The 23201-nt window shown below is 36.9% G+C and overlaps 1 protein-coding gene across 1 annotated transcript; it reads left to right on the forward strand.

Annotated features, from left to right (window-relative positions):
- Positions 1-2577: 2577 nt before the first annotated feature.
- LOC118713150 (membrane-spanning 4-domains subfamily A member 18-like) lies at positions 2578-21768 on the forward strand. Its single transcript, XM_036427531.1, has 7 exons — positions 2578-2608; positions 7191-7285; positions 9285-9428; positions 10586-10642; positions 15436-15555; positions 17118-17238; positions 21728-21768. The coding sequence occupies exons 1-7, from the start codon at positions 2578-2580 to the stop codon at positions 21766-21768; spliced, it is 609 nt and encodes a 202-aa protein (XP_036283424.1).
- The last annotated feature ends 1433 nt before the right edge of the window (positions 21769-23201 follow it).

Raw genomic sequence — 23201 nt, forward strand, 5'->3', positions numbered from 1 at the left:
CATATTGAGTATGAAGTTTTATCAGTTTAGATCTGGTTGTCTTGAGTTACAGAATCATTTTACTCATGAAAACCCCAGAGGCTACCACCACCACCACTGTCACCACAGAGCACTTTACACCTTCTTTACGTAAAAGAGGAAAAAGCAGATCTATCTGGATAAGATACATTTAGAAAACACCACCAGATTCTGTCCAAATGAAGAAAGAGAAAGTAAAGAAACATCTTTCAGCAATCAGGCAAGACCAAAAAATGGGCTATATGGTTTGGTTCATTCATTCATTCATTCATTCGGTTCATTCATACTATGTGTCAGAAACGGTGGTATACAAGTAATAGTTGACTGTCAGGTGTTAGTGGGTATTAGAGATGAATGAGGGTGAGGAGGGCAGACACATAGGTAAAGAAGTCAGACAAAGTTTCTGCTCTCCTGAAAATCACGATCTAGAAGGATTCTAAATATTTGACTCATGGCTTTTATTTCATTAAAATAAAATAATAATTATAGTGGTAGATTATATAATAGCTTTGGTCTTCAAAGTTCTATATAGCATGAGCCTTCTAGGTACCTGAGCAGGTATTATCTCCACTCTGCTGAGTAACTGAGGACAACAGAAATTAATTATTCTTCCCAGTTGTGTCCACCACAGCATGTAGATGATTCTTGGTGGTAGAGAATTTCCATGATGACATCTCTTCAAAGAGTTGTCTCTGCAGAATTATTAGCCAGAAGGAAGAGTCAAGCACAGCCTCTTCCCCCCGGAAGTGTTCAGGTCTAAGGTCAGAGTAAGATGCTGACACAGCCAAGGGAAGGTTGGTATCTCTGTCTGCCCACTACTGTAAGCCATATCCTGTGAACGTGCAGGCTCAGTGGAGCTGCGTGGTGCTGCGCGGCGCCACGGAGGTTTTACCTTGCGCATGTGTCTACGTGGGTCTCCACGTGCAATGTCCCACACAGCTGCGCTCTAGAGTCTAGACCACAACTGCAGCGTTGTTATCTCATGAGGCAGGATGAGGAGCACAACCGAGGAAGTAGATCCGACCCGCTCCTCTGGCCTGGCAGCCCTGAACTGACCATGCCACCTGCAGGATCACGCCCCTCTGGCCCTGTGCTCAGGACATGACTTGAGGGTAGGGAGCCTAGGAGGGATTGCCTCTAGAACTCAGATCCGTTACCTTGAGATCGAAGGTTGCTAGGCCCTGGCACCGTGGGACTTCATCATCCTGGGTTCCCCTATCTCTCAGAATGTTTTACTGATAATGGTATCTTTACTGATAATAGTTGAGTTGAGAAGATCCGTGTTCATCCTGTGTTTCAGCACCATTCAGAAGGCTAGGTGGCTAATAAGCATTGCCTGAGAGAATCTTCTATTAAGTAAAGGTGCTGAAGAGTTGACCTGTGAGTAACATTATAAACCAAGACTTGCAGTTTTCAGTATACATCCAATTTGGGTTCTTGTTTGAGACCACTGGTTGTTTCCTCTTTTCATCCTAATGCTTCAGATCTCCATGAGATCTTCTTGAGTCTGGATTTTAGCTATTTCATATGATCACCGTTTATCACATTGAGGTGTGTCTCCTGGGTCCCTACAGAGAATTTTATAAATTCACCATAGCTTAGATTAAGTCAGTTGATCCCAGACATACCATCAAATTTAATGAAAAGTTACCTGGAGTTTCAACTTGCTCTTTAGGACAGTACTAATAATAATACAACCAGGGCTACATGTATTGCTCACTACTACATACCAAACTCTTTTTTAATTTTCCTTTCTTTAATATTAATTTAATGAATATCATGAATCCATATAGTCAAACCTATCACCTAAAATACCATGAAATGCTATACATAGTGTTTAAAGTCTACAATAAAAAAATATAATACAAACATACAAAAACAAAACAAAACAAAAAACAACCAACAACATATGGCCCATTGGTGGAACTGAAACTAATCAGAAATGGCTGGAGTATGGTTTGAGAAACTGGGCTGCAAAAGAAACCAAGGGGCACATTATGAAAGGCTATTGTATATTTAGAGACTATTTGAAGACAGTGGAGAATCTCCTAAGTCATATCATCAGATTTGAAAGATTGCTGTGACTGAAGTACAGGAAATGGGATAAAGGGACAAGAAAAGGAATAATGAAATATTGGGGGAAAGAAGATCAAACTACAGACTTGTGTAATAATTCAAACAAAAGAATGAATCCCATATCAACTCAGCTGCTGATCTCTTAGCTTTTTTGCTCATTTCTAGCTCTGCACCTCTTCGCCTACTCCTGAATATAGTCACAGATTTCATTTTTGGCTTCTGTATATTTTGGTTGGTTGGTAGGTTGGTTGAGTGGTCAAGCTAGGTTTGCTTTGAGAAAGAAGGGTAAAGGGGAGGAGGTTGGAAGGAAGCAGTGAGCATATCCAAGTTTAATGACATATCTATCAGGTTTCTAGACACCATTTTAATTCCACTGAAAAATAGCAGTTTACATTGGAAATAAGGCAAAAGCCCAGCTCAGAAAAAGAAAGCTTATAGAAATTAAAGGAAAGTTGAAATACAGTAAGCATATGGGAACCCACAATGCTCATTTATGGATATGAATTTTATGGCAGTGAGACTAATTTAAAAAGACATGGATAGATGTGACATCATTGAAAATGACAGAGAAGGGAACACCAAGCAATGAATAAACTGACAAAAACTGTCAGAATCAACTGTCTCCCAACTCTGGAAAATAGTGGAAACTTATAAGAAGGGAATTGTTAACCAAGAAAACACAACTGAATCTTACTAAGCACCTTTTTTAGAATTTTAGCTTACCTTAGCCCCATTCTCCACTCCCCAGCTTACCAATGGCCTTGAAAATAGTTTACATTCCTATTATACAAGTGCCATAGGAAGCAGAACAAATCTATCCTTTAAAAAGTTTGGCTATTTGTTTTACCTGCCTGGTGGTTACTGAAGGATCTGCTCAACAGACCTACCTTTGTCTCACCTAACTCAGAACTATCTCAGTGCTGAGATATCAAACCAAATCTAAGAATGCATTAAAAGGATTATATACCATGACCAAACAAGATTAATCCCACTAATGCAAAGGTGGCTGGATATATGAAAACCAGCCCTTGTAATATACCATAGTTAGAGAGTAAAGGGGAAAAACACATGATCACTTAAATTGATGCAGAAAATACATGTGTGAAAATCTAATATGCCTTAAATGATAAAAATAATCAATAAACCAGGAATAGCAAGGGACTTCCTCAACCTGATAAATGATATGTAGGCAAACCACAACTAATATTATACTTAATGGTGAGTGACTGAAAGTTTTCTTTCTAAGATCAGGAACAAGACAAGATGTCCACTCACTTCACTTATATTTAACATTTACTGGCATTTCAATAATGCATTTACACATTAAGAAGCAAAGCTATCCCAAGTAGCATACTATTATATATGATCTTATATAGAGAAAACCCTAAAGAATTCACATACACACACACACACACACACACACACACACACACACACACAATAAATAAGTTCAAAAGTTCTCCAGATATGAGATCAATGCACAATAATTACTTGTACTGATATACATTGACATTAAACAATCCAAAAACAACATAAAGAAAATAATTACATTATAATAACAACCAAAAGAATAAAATACTTAGGAATAAATTTATTTAACAGAAGAGGTGCAAGACTTGTACACTTAAAAAATTATTGAAGAAAAGAAGACTAGCATAAATTAAAACATTTCCTGTGTCCAACAGACTGAAACATTTAATATGGTTAAGATGCAATATTCCCAGATTAATCTACAGATTAAATGTAATCTCTATCAAAATCCCAACTGGTTTTTCTTACAGAACTTGACAAAATCATCCTAACATGCATATGGATGCAAAGGAGGCTGATTAACCAAAACAAGATACAAAGTAAAGGACTCATATTTGCCCATTTTAAAACCTATTACAAAGTTATCAAGATAGTGTAGTATTAGCATAAAGAAAGACATATAAATCAATAGAAAGGAATTGAGAGTCCAAAAAAAGTCTATGGTCATTTGATTTTAGATGAATGACAAGCCCGTTTAATGGGGCAAAAAATAGTGCTGGGAAAACTGGATATTCATATGAAGAGAACTTATTTCAGCCCATACTGTACCATTTGATCAAAAAGACCTTAAAATGAAGAGTTAAAAATATGAAATACTTAAAAGAAAACATAGGTATAAATCTTCATGATCTTGAATTAGACATAGGTTTCTTAAATATAACACCAAAATCACAAGCAACAACAAAAAAAAGAGATATACTGGCCTTTATAAAAATGTAAAATTTGCCCTGGCCTATTTTGCTCAGTGGATAGAGTATTGGCCTGTGGACTCGAAGGTCCTGGGTTTGATTCTAGTCAAGGATACATGCCTGGATTGTGGGCTTGATCCCCAGTAGACAGTAGACAGGAGGGAGCCAATCAATGATTCTCTCTCATCATTGATATTTCTATCTCTTCCTCTTCTTTCCTCTCTAAAATCAGTAAAATATATATATATATAAATAAACTTTTTTTCAGCATTATTGAAAATTAATTGATGAATATAATTATATTTAAAGTATACAATATAATGATTTTATATAGGTTCACTTTGTGTAATGATTACTGCAATCAAGAAATGATATTCTAAGAACACTTAATCTGGATGGATACAAGTTATCATCTGAAAGGCTATTATGTGTATAACAGGACAATTCATATTTGCCATATATTTCCTCCCTACCTTTGCCCCTACCTGACCCAGCCCAGAAACCCTGAACCCCCTTTCTTTTGTTTAATTTAAGGTGTTATATAAGCCTCAATCATCTGACCACTCCTTAAGCCCAATTTTTTTTGTAAAACTCCCATGCAAAGTATATAATAAAATGGTTTTTCTCTTGTTAAAAATAAAATAAAATAATAAAAAAATAAAATAATAAAAATATATTTTAAAAAATAACAACAACAACAACAACAAAAACAAGCATGAGAGTGATCCCAGTCAAGCTGGACTATTAGACTGAAGTCAGTAAGCACAAATACTATTCACCAAAATCAAAAGGCAGCACAGGACAATTTTATTCATATTGTAAATGTTTTGTGATTGGACATGTTAGCAAACTGGAAAATCACTTCTTTGAGAATTCTTGAAATTGCTTCTTTGCCTCCAAGAATGTTTAATCTGAAGACATTTTCAAGTTCACTGATTCAACACATTTCTTTTCACAGTTAAGATCAAGATACTGAGCTGTTAGTTGACATAGAGTTGAACTAGTCAAACACCCTCTTTCAAACAATAAACCACCTTTGCTCTGTCAAAACACGCAAGAGCAATGACCAGTTTTCACTTCTATGGGTGAAGCTGGAGTTGTGTTCAAAATTGGTGTTTCTCAGTCTTTGAGTTGAGAGAAATGATTGGCATTTAGTGTTCCAAAAGGTACCAAAGCCTGCCTTAACATCAGAGCCACATGGCAAGTCCGGTCAGGAGTGGTGGACATTTTGAACTTCTGGTCCTAATATGATGGAATTAGAAAACAGGCCATTGCCAAAACCGGTTTGGCTCAGTGGATAGAGTGTCCGCCTGCTGGCTGAAGGGTCCCAGATTTGATTCCAGTCAAGGGCATGTACCTTGGTTGTGGGCACATCCCCAGGAGGGGGTGTACAAGAGGCAGCTGATCGATGATTCTCTCTCATTGATGTTTCTAACTCTCTATCCCTCTCTCTTCCTCTCTGTGAAAAATCAATAAAATATATATATTTTTAAAAGAACACTTAAGATCTACTTTCTTAGCAAATTTCAAGTATATAATACAATTTTATTAACTATACTCACCATGCTATACATTGATCTAAAAACATATTCATCTTATAACTAAAAGTTGTAACTATAGACGAACATTTTTGCATTTCCCCTATTCACACAGCCCCTGGCAACCACCATTTTACATGGTTTCTATGAGTTTGACTTTAAAAATAAATGTTCCACATGTAAGTAATACCATATAGTATTTGCCTTTTTCTCTCTAGTTTATTTTATTTATCATAATGCTCCTCCAGTTTCATTCATGTCACAAATGGCAAGATTTTCTTCTTTTTAATGGCAAACTTTGGTCTACTCCATGTGTGCAATTCACACTAAAATATAGCAATATCCTAGGAAGTGATATTCTTACAACAGAGGGGAATGAGCAAGAAAATTGATAAAAACTTAAAATACCTCATAAGGTTTTGGTTCAGATGTGATATGTGTCATGTTCTCACATTGTATTAGTCAAAGCATGTTAGACGGCCAAATCCAGTCCTGGCCAGTTTTGCTTTGTGGTTAGAGCATCAGCCTACAGATCAAAGGGTCACAGGTTTGATTTCCAGTCAAGGGCAAGTACCTCAGTTGCTCTCTCTCTCTCTTTCTTTTTTTCTCTCTCTCTCTCCTCTCTTCCTTCCACTCTCTCTAGAAATCAATGGTAAAATATATCCTCCAGTGAGAATTAAAAAAAAAAAAAAAATATATATATATATATATATATACACACACACACACACACACACACACACACACACTAAAGGGGAATTTATTTTAAAGATGCAGTGTGTCTCATAGACAGGCTTAAAAAAGCAACTAGAATCAGGGAAATGGGAACCATCAGAATTTTTAGGGATTACTCTCCGTCCTCCTCTTTACTCTGGGTGTTTCTCTGCTCTTCTTTCCAAAAGCTGGAATGTGGCAAGGCTAGTACTTCTTGTTCAAGAGACAAGCCCAGATTGGGACTGTATTGTCTTAGAGCTAAATACAATGGGAGATATGATTGGTTCAGTTAGTCAGATACCCATGCCTTCTCTAATCAACTATTACTAGATTGAGAGACATTCTTATGAACATCACACAAGGCAACCAGGAACTCAAACATGGATGTCCCTGAGGATTTAGGGAAGCAGGTTAATTCTTAGAAAAAGAGAAAATAATAGAAGTGAGGCACCTACATCAAAATTTATCTACTTGGTTTCATTTAATGACCACGATGGAAGCATAAAATCTGAGAAGTAGCTCTTGGATTTTGACAAGAAGTTAATAGCTATGTAGCAGAGGCTGTAATATTAAGTGCCTTATCTCAAAAATAATTAGTATTGTTTTTCTCTATATTTCTCTACAGAAAAGGAGTCCATTCATTCTCCATATTTTATGCATAACTTCCTAATTAAAATGCCAAGAATATACTACTTAAGAGAGGATGGCAGAGCAATGGGGGTAAGGACTAAGTACTGCCTGGGGTTAATAAATGCTGACTGTTGCATCTTCCCAATATAAAAGGAAAGAGACCACATCTACAATAAACTCATAGGAAGGAAAGCTGATGAAAGTGTTCTGAAGTGATGCCAGTCGGGCTAGAGCAAATTGGACATGAATTATAAATCCACAAACCATAACTAAATAGTTCAGCATCATCACAACCTACCTAAGATTCTAGAAAATACACTCTGAGATTGCTTATGCATGGGAGGTCCATTTTCTGCCTTTGCTTGTAAACCATTTGAAACAAGTTTATAGATCATAAATTTGTCAGGCAATGGGCCCAAGATCAGGAGTGGCTGTATACACAGGAGCTCTGTGGTCAGTGGTAACATTGTGCTCTCAACAAATTCTCCCATTATTTAGCTCAAGGAGATAATATTCAGCATCAGTGTTCCTCCTTTCACTTTTCCTCAACCTTAGAATGCTATCTCCTTTTGCATTAGCCACAACTAGGTGTTGAACCTTGGCTCATATTTTTATCTAAGCCAGAAAGATTAAAGCTTGTACTAGAAAAATTCTGAACATTTCAAGCTTATGATTATCACCACTGCCAGAATGGAGGGCATACCTTAATGTAGCAAGGCTTCATATATAGCAGGGGCAGGGGACTAGTGGTTTCTATTATCATGGTGTTTTAGGTCTGAATTACTTGCTTTTTATTTTCTTATCTGGTCTGGAGAGTGGTGATGTCAATGTGTGTGAAAAGGTATAGGCCTGTCCCTGGCTACCCACTGATCTATCCAGTAAGATCTTACTACCTAAGAGAGGATGAATGGTTTAAGGATCTTCTGTTAGTATCTCCTACTAAACCTCCCTGGGTCCTTCACTGAATTCAGAATAAGTTAGTGTATTTATGGCCCAAAAAGAATCTGAAATTGAAGAGCATGGCAGTAAGCAGGCAAGTCCATTCAAACCCATTTCAAATTGCCATCTCCCATGTGACAGATTGAGACATAAGTCACCAATAAATACATGGTTTTGTGCTGCTTTAAGATCAGGGTAATCTTCAAGGGAGAGGTGTATCATTACCCAAAAGTCACTTCTTGACTTTCTGTCATGGTTAATTTTATATATCAACTTACCTAGGTCACAAGGTAAATTTGGTTACATTCTTTTGGGTGTTTTTGGGAAGGAGTTTTTAGATGAGATTAACATTTAAATCACTGAACTATGACTAAGGCAGATTGCCCTCCATAATGTGGAGGCCTGGCTAGAACAAAAGAAGGACCTTCTATGCCAGCTTCAGTGGTTGCTGGCACCCTTATCACTGGTGTGTTTATATGGCTCCTCTCTACCTGGAGTATGAGACCCAGCTCCATGCCTAGCCCCTGAGAAAACTTCACATGAGAGTTATAGAAAGCCAGAGGTTATTAGAGAGCCTTCCTTGATGTTTCTTTTGAATAAAACTTAGAACTGTGATCTAGACCGTGGATACAAAAGTCAGCACAGGGTGTGGAAATGGGCATAGCAAAAAAGAACCAAAATCCAAGTGCCAGACAAGAGAGGGAGAGAAAAGGAAGGCAAGGTGAAAAGCACCTAGTTTGCTTTGGTGGAGGAAATAAGAACTGAGTCACCAATGGGAGTTGGCCTCATAGAAACAACTGCAGGAAAGGGGGGAGGGGTGTCCAGATCCCCATATCCAGCAGCTCATTTTTTTTAGTCATGTGTCCCCCTGAGACAAACACTTAAATAGGCTTCTGCTTTTTTCTTAACTAGAACCAACTAGAAAATTAAATATTAATTATCTCCAAAGGTTATTATAAAACAAAAACAAATACTCATTGTGTAAGTAAATGTGGAGACCCTTTGCAGCTACTTGGTTCCTCCCTGACATGTAATTCTTGCATTACTGCTTCAGAAATACCTTGGTAAACTGGACATCCCCGTGACCTTTTCATGGTCTGATATAGACTTGACTTATGTGATAATGATGGTTCTCCCTTCTCATACACAGGCTGCACAGATAATTATTGCCCTGATTCACTGTGCCCTGTGGTTTCTCTGTTTTCATTTGTTTATCCAAGAGGAGAAAATATCAGTAACCGGTTATGTCCCCGTACCTGTTATCCTCATTTACACATTTTGGACAGTACCATTTGTGAGTAAACCATGGTGTTCTTGATTTCAATTCTCCCCCCCCCCCCCCCTAATGTATTAAGTGCATTACTCAAGAGACCAAGCAAAGGCTGAAGACCCAATCTCTGACTCTAAGGAGCTCATTGTGCTATGGAATCAATCTTTACAATAGGAGGGGGTGAGAGTGTGTAAGAGGTAGCTATTATTGATCCCCATTTTACAAATGAGGAAACCAAGACTTAGAAAATGTTAGTAACTTTATATATATTATTGATTTTTTACAGAGAGGAAGAGAGAGTGATAGAGAGTTAGAAACATCGATGAGAATCATAGATCAGCTGCCTCTTGCACACCCCCTACTGGGGATGGGCCCACAACCAAGGTACATGCCCTTGACTGGAATTGAACCCGGGACCTTTTAGTCCGCAGGCCAATGCTCTATCCACTGAGCCAAACCGGTTTCGGCAGAAAATGTTAGTAACTTTTACACAGTGACTCAGCAATTCTGCTTCCACGACAGGATCTTATTTTCCTGGACCAAAAGATACTCTGTGCTCTTCAGATGAGTCATCTTTCATTAGTGCTGTAGGCAAATTGAAGATATGAGATCTGGGGAAAACATTTATATTATCGACATACCAAAAACAACAATCCTTTCAACTGGTGATAGCACTTAGAACATGATGTTTGTGGAAGTCAGCCTGTCACTGCAGATCACATGCTTTCTGAAACTGTTTTCTATTGATGAATTTCTTTTTCTACAAAAGCATGGGGGGAAAGGTTTTGCAAGTAAGAGCCACCCTACTAGCCTCTAAGGATTACTTTCTAATAATTTAGGGCCTAATTTTAGACCAGGAGCTTAACAAATAATAATCAAAACATGTGAAGTACCTATAGCATGTTTCTCATAAAATCACTGTGAAATCCCTAAGTCCTACCACCAAAGCTTTCATTAAGGAATGGCGACTTTAACCTTTTCATCTCCATATCAAAGGAATGGTGACTCCATTTCTTAGAGAACCTACCAGTCGCCAGAGAACTGAAATCATTAAAACCATTTTCTTCAGAGAATTCACTGATCCTTCAGATTTCAAGAACACCACTGGCCCTAGGAAAAGTACTTGTTTGGGGGACCATCAACAGGAATGGATGTTTACAAATGCCTGTTTCTATCCACAGTTCATCAACTCAGGATCTACAACCGTGCAAGCACAGAGGCACCCTACACGACGTTTGGTATGGTGGACTGTTTGGAGCAATGCCAAAGATAAAGATTACTACACACAAGCTGAGCAGAAGAAATTATTGCTTCTATGCTCTTTTTTTTGGTGGGGGGGAGAGGTGGAATTTTATAAATGTTGTGGTTGGTTAAAAAAGATCATTTAATTTTTATAAGGATGCACTCCAGTGTATTCTTTGTGAATGGGTATTGAGGCCACAGTGTGAGAAATAGGTTTTATTTCTATTTCTCAGGTGTGAGGGTTTTGATGGAATAAATCATTTTAAGCTTTTTTAAAGGGTATATATAGCCGCAAAAAATTCTGTCCTGGAATCAAAGTAATGGAAAGGGAATTCAGTAGGGTAATCCTAGAATATCAGTGTTTAGCTGGGGAAGGGGATAAGACAAAATAATATTTGAAAAGAGAATTGCCTTCAGCACCCAGGTCTAAAGAATATCATTAAAATACAAGTCACATATCATTAAAATACATCCAACAAAGGACAGTCAATTCCTCTTTTAGAACTTCTCCCCTTGTGGTTAGGATCACAGCTTTGGAGGTAGATTGCCTGGATTCACATTCTGATTCCCCTACCTCTGGCTGTGTGAACATGGGCAAATTACTTTACTCTGTGCTTCACTCTTCTCATCTGAAAAAAAAAAGTGATTAATAATAATACTTGCCTAAAGGGTTGTTGGGATGATTAAATGAGTAAACAAGCACAAAGAATCCTCCCTGGTTCACAGTGAGTTCTACTTAGCAAAACCTACTGAGAGAAACAAGGTGCTTTTAGGAACTGGTAAAAGGAGAAATTTTGTTTCATAATCCAGCAAAAGGTCCGCCATGTTTTTATTTTTTTCAAAAGGATGTGATCAAAGAGACACAAAAGCTATTTTACTCAGCAGCCACTTGCTGGCTATAAGTACGGGCATTCGGTTTATATATACCTTTTTTTTTTCTTCCACTTTTACCATCACCCAGGCAGCCACTGTTGACATCATTTTCTATTCTAGGCCTTTTCCTAAACTTGTTTCTCCAACATATTTACAAACATGGGGTATATGTAACCCAGCTGCTACCTGGTGTTGCTTTCCCCCCAGAGATATAAATACAGTTGATCTTTAAGGTCATGAAGCCCCATTGTGATTTTGCCAATTTCTGGAACCAACATTCTCATATTTTGGTTTCTGTATTTGCACATACTGTCCCAATTTTGCTTCACAACTTCCAAGAAAACAGGTGTGAATAAGCTTGGCTCCTTAACAAAAAGTGCTTGGTCTTATACTTGAGGAATGGTAGGAGAAAATAATTTCCAAGTTCTGGCCATGATTTTGCTCCACTTGTAATTCTGTCCACAACCTCCAACATCACTCTATTTTCTGCTCTCCTTTTCCCTTTTCTCATATTATCTCAAGAAGAAAAAATAAACTCCTCTTCTTATTTCATACAGAGCCATTCTATTTTCTTCTCTAGAAACACTTGACATCCTTCCTCACAGAAACACAGAGACTCATCTGCACCAAGGATGCTTGTCCAGAAATTTTTCAAACCAATGTGGCTCAAGTCGACAAAGTGAAAGCAATTATAATTATTTACCAACTCACGAAAAATGATTTAGAAAAATAATTCTAGTGGCAGCATAATACTCCGTTATATTTAGGTACCCTAGTATATTTTGTACCTAATGTAGCTAAATTCCAATAATTTCATTTAAAAAACATGTATTGAGTCTGATGCATGTTCTGGGTACATAGGATACATCAGTTAGCAAACAAAGATGTATTGCCACTGTGGAGCATATATTCTAATAGGGGTGTTAAGACAAGTAAAGATAACAATAAGGAAGTGTGTCAGAAGGTGATAGCTTCCACAGGGAAAAAAGAAAAGAAAGGGGGGCTGCCATCAGTGGGCTATGTGTTGAATTAAAATTACCCAAATCCATCTCTTTTTTTAATTCTTTATTGTTGAAAGTATTACATATGTCTCATTTCCCCCCCATTCTACTCCCCACCCACTCCAACCCCCAGCACAAGCCCTCACCTCACTACTGTCTGTGTCCAATGGTTATGCTTATATGCATACATACAAGTCCTTTGGTTGATCTCTTTAAAAAAAATATATTTTGTTGATTTTTTACAGAGAGGAAGGGAGAGGGATAGAGAGTTAGAAACATCCATCAGCTGCCTCCTGCACATCCCTCACTGGGGATGTGCTCACAACCAAGGTATATGCCCTTGACCAGAATCAAACCCAGCACCCTTCAATCTGCAGGCCAATGCTCTATCCACTGAGCCAAACCGGTTTCGGCCTTTGGTTGATCTCTTAACCCCTCCTCCCACCTTCCTTTGCCCTCCCTAAGGTTTGACGGTCTGTCTTATGGAACAGAGCTTGAGGGAGAAAGATAGCCCTGCAGATATCAGAGGGAAAAGCAGTCCAAGTAAAGGAATCAACCATTTAAAACGCCCTAAGGTGAGAACATGTCTGGCATGTTCTGGCAAGAAGGTCAGTGTGGCCATAGCAGAATAGCTCAGAGAACAACAGTAGGGCATGAAGTCCATGAGCTATGGGAACCAGATCATGTGTGAGCTTTTAGACCAGCTTTTGCCCTAAGGGAAGTAGGAGAATATTTTGAGGAGTGATATGATGAAGTGTTTTAATAGGACCATTCTGACTGAAATTCTCTGATAATATTAAGGAGGGCAAGGTTAAGAGCAGGCAGGTCAGTTACAGGGCCACTATAGTCAGGTAGGTAAAAGATGATGGTTTAGACCAGGGTGGAGGGAGTGATAAATGCTTAGTTTCAAATGCAGTGGAGGGAGTGATAAATGCTTAGTTTCTGTATACAGTATATTTGAAAGTAATGCCAACAAGGGCTTCCTAATGGGTGCAGGTTGTGAAAAAAAGAGGAGTCAGAGATTAAAATAAAGCTTTTGATTTGAGTAAATTGGACTGAATTAGGAATCTTAGACATGAAGGTGCTATTTAAAGCAATGAAACTTGTCAAGATCTTCAATGGAAGGGGAATAGAAAAGAAGAAAAGAAACAAAAACTAAACTCTAGGACATTCTAACATTTAGAATAGGAAGAAGAGAAGATTATTTTAGTTGAAAGTTTTTTGGTTTGTGTTCAGAGTACAGTGCCACTTATATTTTATGAATGTGCCTGTTTTCAAATTAAGCAGAAAATAAATGTAAAGTGTATGTTTTTTTTTGCCCTAAATTAAAAAAGATTTTTAAACTATAATAAACATTAGGTGGCCCCTTATCTGGGTAAAAATTTGAGTTCACCAGTTTTTTTTTTCCTGGAAAACATACCTATTTATTTTCATGTTATCCTGGGGAAATCTTTTACCACCTAGGTAAAAATTTACTACCTTCCCTCTACTACCCAAAGCTCCCACTGCCCCATTGCATAGCATCACAGCTGTCTCTTCTAGGACTAAATTTCACCTTATTTAAAGTATTTGCTCAAGATTCACAATCTGTAGAAGGAGAATTGACCTCTTTTACTGACCATGGCCTAGCCCTTGTTCTTGGTGATTCAAGAGAAGGGAGGACTTCCTTTCTCTGTATTTATAATTGAAGCTTGATAAACTTCTGTTATAAAAACGAAACCAGTGAGGAGAACTCCCAAAGCATAAAGGAGGCTACCTGCTGGACAAACAAAAATGAACATGTTCACATAAGTCCTTTCCTTTGGTTGACCACTATCAAATCACATCCTTCTTCCCATTACAAAAAAAATAATTAAAATGTAACTATCCCCCCCACACATACATACAAAATACATGCTGCCCCTTCTCAAAGAGGCACAGCCTCCCTGTGCAACGTATGCAAGGCCCTCAGTACTCGTTGCCATTCAAGGCTTTGGATGCTGTCTTCTGGAAAAGTATTAAGTAGTAAAGTGACATTATTGGATAAAGGATAACATAAATCCTAGATTTGAAGCTTATCCATATGATATTTATTAAATGCTATTGAATTAAATTTGCCATTTTTTTTCCTCCCATGTTAGATTGCAGGATTCTGAGTGGGATGCTGGACTGAATTCCTTGCACAAAGCTTAACATGTTGTAGACACTATACAATTATTTGTTAAATAAATGCTTTAAAATATATTTTTATTTATTTCAGAGAGGAAAGGAGAAGGAGATAGAAACACCAATGATGAGGGGGGAAAAAATCATTGATTGACTGCCTTCTGCATGCCCCACAATGGGGATGGAGCTCGCTACCCGGGATGTACCCTGATCAACAATGGAGCTATGACCTCATGGTTCATATTTTGAGCTCAGTCAGTAAATCATGCTAGCCCAGCAAATAAATAAACAAATACTTTATGTAAAAAAATGTTTTTATCCTATTGAGTTCAGGCAGCATCCCGATATCAACCACAGAAAGATTCTAGAAAATCAAATAAAAAATTTCCACTTGAATGTTCTATTCACCACAACAGACTGATTGATTCACCAAAATCTGTTTATACTGCCCTGACTGATGTTTCTCAGTGGTTAGAATGTCAGCCTGAACACCAAATGGTAACAGGTTCCAATCCCTATCAAGAGCATGTACCTGTGTTGCAGGTTCCATCCCCCAGCCTCTGTTGGGGTGCAGGTACATGCAGTAGGCAATCAATTGATGTGTCTCTCTCACAGATGTGTTTCTCTCACTTTGATGTTTCTCTTCCTCCCTCCCTTCCTCTCTTCTACCTAAAAATCAATGAAAAAATATCCGCTGGTGAGGATTTTAAAAAGAAAAAATAATGTTTATGTTGTTCATGATCATTTTTTTCTTTTTATATCAATTACAGTTTGTTGGTGCCATTATGATGAACATCATAAGTTTCTGCGTTGCTGCAATTGGCACAGCTATATTAACTGTTGCATGTTTAAGTTACCAGTCAAAAACTAATGACTATGTTTGGTCATACGTAAGTACCAAGTTTAAGAATAACTGGATAAAAATAATCAGATATAAATGAAAAAAAAACTATGATGAATGATGTATGTTGTAGTGAGCAAGATATGGAAAAAGCAACCAAACTTATAAACCACCTTTGGCATAAAATATAAGAAGAAACTGTATTTGCTATAGATATTTGCCATAGAGATATTTAAAACTCAGTTTGCATCCTCCAAAAAGATATATTGATGTCCTAATCCACAGTGCCTCAAAAAGGTGTCATTATTTGGAAATGGGATCTTTGCAGATGTAATTAGTTAAAATTAGGTCATACTGGGTATGGTGGGCCATTAATCCTACATAACTGGTGTTTTTATAAGAAGAGGGAAATTTGGACACAGACACAGAAGGAAGATTGCCATGTAAACATAGAGTCAGAGATTGGAGTTCTTGCTTCTACATGCCATAACTAACAGGAGCTGAAAGCTATAAAGGTTTTTTTTTACTTTTACCCTCCGGAACTCTGATACAGTAAATTTCAGTTGTGTTAAGTCACCCGTTGTGACATTTTTATTATAGCAGCCTTAGAAAACTAGTATAGGAGGCCAATAAATAAGCCATCCAGTCTTCTCTCACGTTCGGAACCAACTGAGATAAAACACGAAAATCAAGCAGATGTAGATAAAACCATATGCTTCATTGTTGATTATTGTCATTGGAGAATAAGTCTAAAAACTTTGGCTAAATGAGCTTGCTGGTACCTCCTCTCATGAATTAATCTCATCCACCTAGTAACAGAGCCACCATCGGTCTCCTTATGCTAGGACCAGACAGTTATCAGATGTTAAGGAGAACTTGGGGTCATAAATACAAAGCATTCTGGAAAAAAAGAGAATCCAGAGGAGCTGTGTTCCTTCTCTCAAAATCACCAATTAGATAATCCCTGTGTCTAACCTGGGGATCTGTAGTGAAGGGCTCTGGGAAGCACCAAAGCCATTCTTTTCTAAGAGAGCAGAAACTCCTACGTTGGGTAAGGTGACCAGACATCCCACTTTTGGCAGGACAGTCCCGATTTTTAACAATTTGTCCCAGCGTCCCGCGGCGTTTTAAAAAAAGTCCCGATTCTAAAATTTTTTAAAACACAGCAGGACAACAGACAAATTGTTAAAAATCGGGACTGTCCCGCCCAAAGCAGGACGTCTGATCACCTTAATGTTGGACCATGGTAGAAATGTGGAAAGAGAGAGAGAATGGTTCCATCCACTAAGTATAATAATGTTTGTAATGCATAAGTTAAAAGAAAATAGAACCTGCAATCACCTTTCTGCAAGCAAAAGAGAGAGCAGCAAAAAAAAATCAGTAACAGATCCTGAAGACATCCAATAGTTCGAGGTATAATAGGTTATTTCTGTACTTTTCAGTCTTGTCATGTGTAACAGGAATAAAAGTATCAAATTTGCAAGGCGTTGCCTGAATTAAAGTGCTTAACGTAATAGGTGGTACATATGTAAATATTCAATAAATGTGGTTCTTGTATAATTTTTAAATTGTTAATTAATATGAAGAATATTTCTTTCCTTTTTTATTCAGATGGCTGGAAGTATGCTTTTACAATTTTTACTATTCAGCACCATCTCTGAAATGATCATTGCAGGCTTACTTATCCACTGGATTATGAAAGCATTGCAACATACAGAATGTGATGAAGAGAGTGAGTAATTTTGCCTCTGGCTTTCAGTTTCTGTTAAGAACCCTCTGGGGAACTAGTGTTTAGCTAGAATTGGGAAACAGACGTATTACTTCTAAACTAAGTTATTACTTGAAAATTTATGGAAATGCTTCTTGCTCGATACTGTGTAAAACTGAAGTCAAACAACCTAGATTAGTGGTCGGCAAACTGCAGCTCTCGAGACACATGAGGCTCTTTGGCCCCTTGATTATGGCTCTTCCATAAAGTACCATGGCCTGGGCAAGTATATTTTAAAGAAGTGGCATTAGAAGAAGTTTAAGTTTAAAAAATTTGGCTCTCAAAAGAAATTTCAGTTGCTGTACTGTTGATACTTGGCTCTGTTGACTAATGAGTTTGCTGACCACTGACCTAGGCAAAACTATGAGAGAGAATTATGTCTTTTAGATTTACATCTTCCAGGAGATTAATAGAGAAAATGTATAGACTGAGGCATTTCACAGATCATACCAGTAATATGGGGACAATGAATGCTAATTCAAATTTATTTATGGATTGTTGGTTTCCAAAATTTGAGATCTTCAAATGCCATCAGAAAATAAAAGTTTGGAGGACCATTAGGAGAGTACTTCTGGAATAGAAGAATAGAATCTCTAACAAATCCATTTCCTTATAAAGTAAATAAGGACACTGGCAAAAGTTGTCAAAATCAACTTTTTCAAGATCCTGGAAATTAATCAAAGACTTGCAACAATCCAAGGAGCACTTGAAAAAAAAAAGAATGGCTGATTCTTAGAACAGTGAGCTTTTTTGTGTTGTAATTTTCCCTACTCCCATTCCCCTTGCCCCTTTAAATGAATCAACAGTACCTGTGAAAAATACCAACCTAACAATCCCAAGAGGGTTGGGAAGGGGATGAAAGTGGAGTTGTGCCCCCCCCCCCCCCCCAAAAACAACACAACTTATTCCAAGAGAATTGATATTGATTTGTGTGGTAGTTCCCTGGAAATTCCTTCGTAATTTGACCACACTCAGAGCTCAGTCACTGTGAACAACTTTTTTCCTGGCTGTCCATAAGGAACTTTGAAACTATGACAATACTTAGAAATAAAAAGGTGATGTGCATATGCAAGGATGTTTGCATGCCCAATAAAAACCCGAGAATGCCCTAATCTGCCACCTCTGGCGGACCTGAGGCTATTTGGAAGCAGGAAGTGATGGCTAAGGCAGAGGTGCAAACTGTCTTCCAGAGCTTTAAAGATTAACCACACACACACAGCTTCTCAGCAAAGACTGGGAAGCTGCTTCAAGGCAGTTAAGGAAATTTATGTCTAGTTATGTAATAACAACTAAGCTAACACAGCAGAGACATCAATGCCCACAAATGACAAATGTGAAGATTTTATACAATTAATTCAGGAAAGCCACTACACAGTATGATAAAACAACAACAAAAAACAATCCCTGAGAGGATCTGATTTTCAACATTGCCACATTATATTATTTTTAAATATGTAGTTTTTAACAAAAGAAATTATGAAATATGCAAAGAAACAGAAAATGATGGCCTAAATAAAGGGGAAAAGCAATCAATACAATTTGTATATGAGGAAGTCTAGATATTGGACTTACTAAGAAAAAATGACTTTAAATCAACTATTATAAATGTGCTAAAAGAACTAAAGAAGCAGTATTTTCCAACATGGTTTTGTCCATTACAAACTAGGAGACATTATTGAGAGAAATTTTTAAAGGAGACTTAAACAAATAGAAAAAATATACCATGTTTATGGATCAGAAGACTTAAAGTCTAGTTGATAATATGCCCCAGTAACCTACAATTCAGGCCAATCTCAACCAAAATCTCAGCTAATGTTTTTATAAGCTTATCCTAGTATTTATACAAAAATGGAAAGGACACAAAAATGGCCAAATCAATCTTTAAAAATTAAAACGACTGTCATTCATGTATTAAAAAGGTCAAAATCTGGAACACTGACAACACCAAAAACTGGAGAGGATATGGAACAACCAACACTCTCATTCACCATTGGTGGGAATGAAGATGGTACAACCACCTTGGAAGACAATTTGGTGGGTTTCTTACAAAACTAACCATAGTCTTAACATACAATCTCATAATTGTGCTCCTTGGTATATACGCAAAGGAAATGAAAAATCATGTTTACACAAAACTCTGCATACAGATGTTTATAACAGCTCATTCATAACTGCCAAAAACTTGGAAGCAAGGGTCTTTCAGGCCCTAACCAGTTTGATTCAGTGGATAGAGTGTTGGCTGAGGACTGACAAATCTCAGGTTCTATTCTGGCCAAGGACATGTACCTTGGTTTCAGGCACATCCCCAGTAGTGGGAGTACAGGAGACAGCTGATTGATGTTTCTAACTCTCCCTTCCTCTCTGTAAAAATAGTAGTAAAATATACCTTTTAAAACAATGATGTCTTTCAGTAGGTGAATGGATAAACAAATTGTGCTCCATCCAGACGGTGGACTATTATTCAGTACTAAAAATAAATCAGCTATCAGGCCATAAAAAGACAAGGGAAACCTTAAATACCTATTACTAAGTGAAATAAACCAATTGTAAAAGGATACATATAGTATAATTCTGGCTACATGATATCTGGAAAAGACAAAACTATGAAGACTTTGACTTTTTCTGGAGTAAAACAATCAGTAGTTGCCCAGAGGATGGGTATATGAAGAGGTAGAGCACAGAAAAAATTTAGGGCACTGAAACTACTCTTTATGATACTGTAATAATAGATATATGTCATTACACTTTTGTCCAAATCCATAAATGAACCACCAAGAATGAACCCTAAGACTATAGAGGATTGTGATTATAATGGCTGATAATCTTATCTCTTTACCTAAGCAGTTTGTTTAAAGTCTTTTAAAATTATTAATCCTCCCCCCCCCAAAAAAAAGTGCATATTGATAAGTCAACCTGAATCTCTGCCTGGAGCCAGAAGAATATTATGTTTGGTGGAATTCCTATAAAATAATATGTGGAGGAGGGTTATAGAAAATAAAGCTGGAGAAGCAAATTGAGGCCAAATTCTACTAGGGCTCAATCACCTTACTAAATAATTTTTAATTTAGTCTGAAAGTGCCAGGAATGCTGTTGAAATGTTTTTAAAGTAATGTTTCTTAATAAGACTTTATGGTTATGTAGTTGTTTCCATTAGAATATTTTCTATAGCAAATTACCTAATCAGAAAATGTGTCATCTCTTATAACAGCAAGTCTATAAGCAGGGGGTACTTCTGGCTCAACTGATTCAGATGGTCACTGATATTATTCTTTCTATCTTCCTCTGCTATTTTTAGCTTTATCATAAGGCTGTCTTACTTGGAGATCATAAGATGGCTAGCATACATCTTGGTTCAAATCCATCAGGAGAAACTAGCTTCTCTTTCTCAGAAGCCAAAAGAAAGCCTTTCTTTACCTCACATTGGCCCAGTTGCCTCACACTAGCCCATCCCTGAACTGAATAATGGCAAAGGGGATGGGGCTGCCATGAGGATTTAGATAAATGGGGAGTAGAGAAGTTTTGAAAGAGTCAATCATAGTGTCCCCATGATTTAGCAGAATAGAGATAGAATTGGAGAAAAATAAGGCCAATAGGCCACATGACAGCCAAGTGCTGAGTACCTAAAATTTGAACAACAGAGAATAAAGAGAAGATAAATTTGAAAGATATTTAAGAAGTTTATTGATGTTTTATATATTAGATTCTCACTCAATGTTGCTAGATAATAAAGATCTTAGTTTCATTAAAATTAGCTGCATAAACTGCATATCCTTTATTTCTAATCCTTATATTGCTCAATAATTATTGAGCTTAGGTTTAAATACTGATCTGTATTTCACTTGATTATAAAATTCTTCAAAATGTCTATGCACATTCAGGGTGTTGTGTGTGTTTTTTTTGTGTGTGTATGTGTGTCTATGCTAATGCTCAACTATGAACTTCAAAACAAAACACAAAAAGAAAAAAACATAAGAGTTTTACTCAGGAGAAGAAAATGATACTGTTTCCATTAAAATGCCTTCTACAATGATGCCCCAAAATCTTATGTGTGAGCCAGGTAGCTCTCCAATCCAGTGGTTGTTCAGATATTGCTCCTTCTAACCTAGAACATGAAGTTAGAAAAGCCAAGAGGAATCTTGGACTCACTAGAGTCCAGCTAAAGGTAAAATCATTTTATGTAGAGTAATATTTTAGTTTAATATGGTTATTGTAATCTATCAAAATCTTTGATTTCTGATGGGCCATAGATCTGATGGGCCTTTGACTCCCCCAGGACAGACAGAGTAAGTAGGTGCTATCTTTTCAGTATGATTTCAACTGGTCACATTCTAAATTTACATGGTTGTTTGTTTGTTGTTCTTCCTTTATCTTGTTTTGACTCAAAAGCTCAGGTCAAGGCTCTTATTTTAGAGTTTAGTAATGATCAATTTTCTATCACTTAACCTTACTTCAGGTTTCTCACTGTCGGAATGCCAAATCTCCATCACTTCATAATTTATAAAGAACTGGTGTGACTCCATTCAAGAACAAAAGATAATTGTGAATTAATGAAGAATTGTAATTTTTTTCAAGCAACCTCATAAGAAATGCATTCTAATGAAGTCCTTTCTGGTATACCTTTTTATTCAATAAAGAGTGCAATTTGAACACACGCTGACTCTTTTATTTAAAAGCTATTCTGAGTTGACATGGATAAATACAGTCAGTTGGAAGAATGCTGGATGGTCAAGTTGACTGCCCACTTTTTTTCAAGAGGAGATTGTCCTAGTGAAGGGGGTCCATCTAAAAGAAATAAATACTCTTATTTTGAAAGCAGTCATAATGCCAATGTAGCAATAGCAATATTATTTATCTCTCTGTGCTTTTATTTCACCTACAAAACAGAAGTAATAGTCCTTAGCCCACAGAGTAGATTCAAGGATTAAATGACAATATTTCATTTAAAGGACTTAGAACAGCACTTAGCTAATGATAATCCCTAAATAAATTATTATTATTTATCCCCTATTAACTCTTGTCATTATATCTGTTGGATAATGCTATATCAGGCTAGATGTACTGTTTCCTATTTTCTAAGAATTGGTGACCAGAGTCCACCTTTGAAAACAGAAGATATACTCAACATTCTAAGTCCAAAAAATCACTTGAGAGCTTTCTGAGGAGTACTGTTATGGGTAGAATTGGGTCCCCTAAAAACAATATATTAGAGTCCTATTCCCTAGTAACTCAGAATATGACCTATTTGGACATGAAGTCTTTATAGGGTAAAATTAGGTCAAGAGGGTGGGCCTTATTCTAATGTGACTGCTGTTCTAATAAAGGGGAAATTTAGATACATAAGAGGACATATACAGTGGAAATATGGAGTAGAGACATGTAAGAAAAACATCACATGAAGATGGAGGACTGGAGTGATACAACTACTAGCCAAGAAATTTCAAAAATTGCAGGCAAATCTTCAGAAGCTAGGAAGTCAAAAGGAAGGCTCCTTCTCCTACAGGTTTTAGAGGGACCATGACCCCACCAGTACCTTCATTTAGAACTTCCAGCTTCTAGCACAGTGAGACATTGGTGTCTTTATAGGAATTGCATTGAATTTTTAGGTTGATTTGGGTAGTATGGATATTTTAATGATGTTAATTCTTTCAATCCATAAACACGATATTTGTTTCCACTTATTTGGATCTTCTTCAATTTTTTTTTCTTCAGTATCTTATAATTTTCTGAGTAGAGGACTTTCACATCCTTGGTTAAATTTATTCCTAGGTTTTTATTCTTTTTTAATCAATTATGAATGGGAATGTTTTCTTCGTTTCCCTTTCTGTCAGTTCACTAGTGGTGTATAAAAATTCAACAGATTTTTGTATATTTATTTTATATCCTGTTACTTTACTTAATATATTTATCAGTTCTAGTAGTTTTTTATT

Source organism: Pipistrellus kuhlii, unplaced genomic scaffold (genome assembly GCF_014108245.1).
Source record: "Pipistrellus kuhlii isolate mPipKuh1 unplaced genomic scaffold, mPipKuh1.p scaffold_m20_p_9, whole genome shotgun sequence".
NCBI lineage: Eukaryota > Metazoa > Chordata > Mammalia > Chiroptera > Vespertilionidae > Pipistrellus > Pipistrellus kuhlii.

Excerpts from the sequence above, each read along its gene's own strand:
- LOC118713150 (XM_036427531.1), top strand. The coding sequence starts at position 2,578 with ATGCTCATTTATGGATATGAATTTTATGGCA. Across the intron at positions 2,609-7,190 it reads TGGATATGAATTTTATGGCA|AAAAGGAGTCCATTCATTCT; the intron begins GTGAGACTAATT and ends ATTTCTCTACAG. Across the intron at positions 17,239-21,727 it reads TACAGAATGTGATGAAGAGA|GTTTCTCACTGTCGGAATGC; the intron begins GTGAGTAATTTT and ends ACCTTACTTCAG.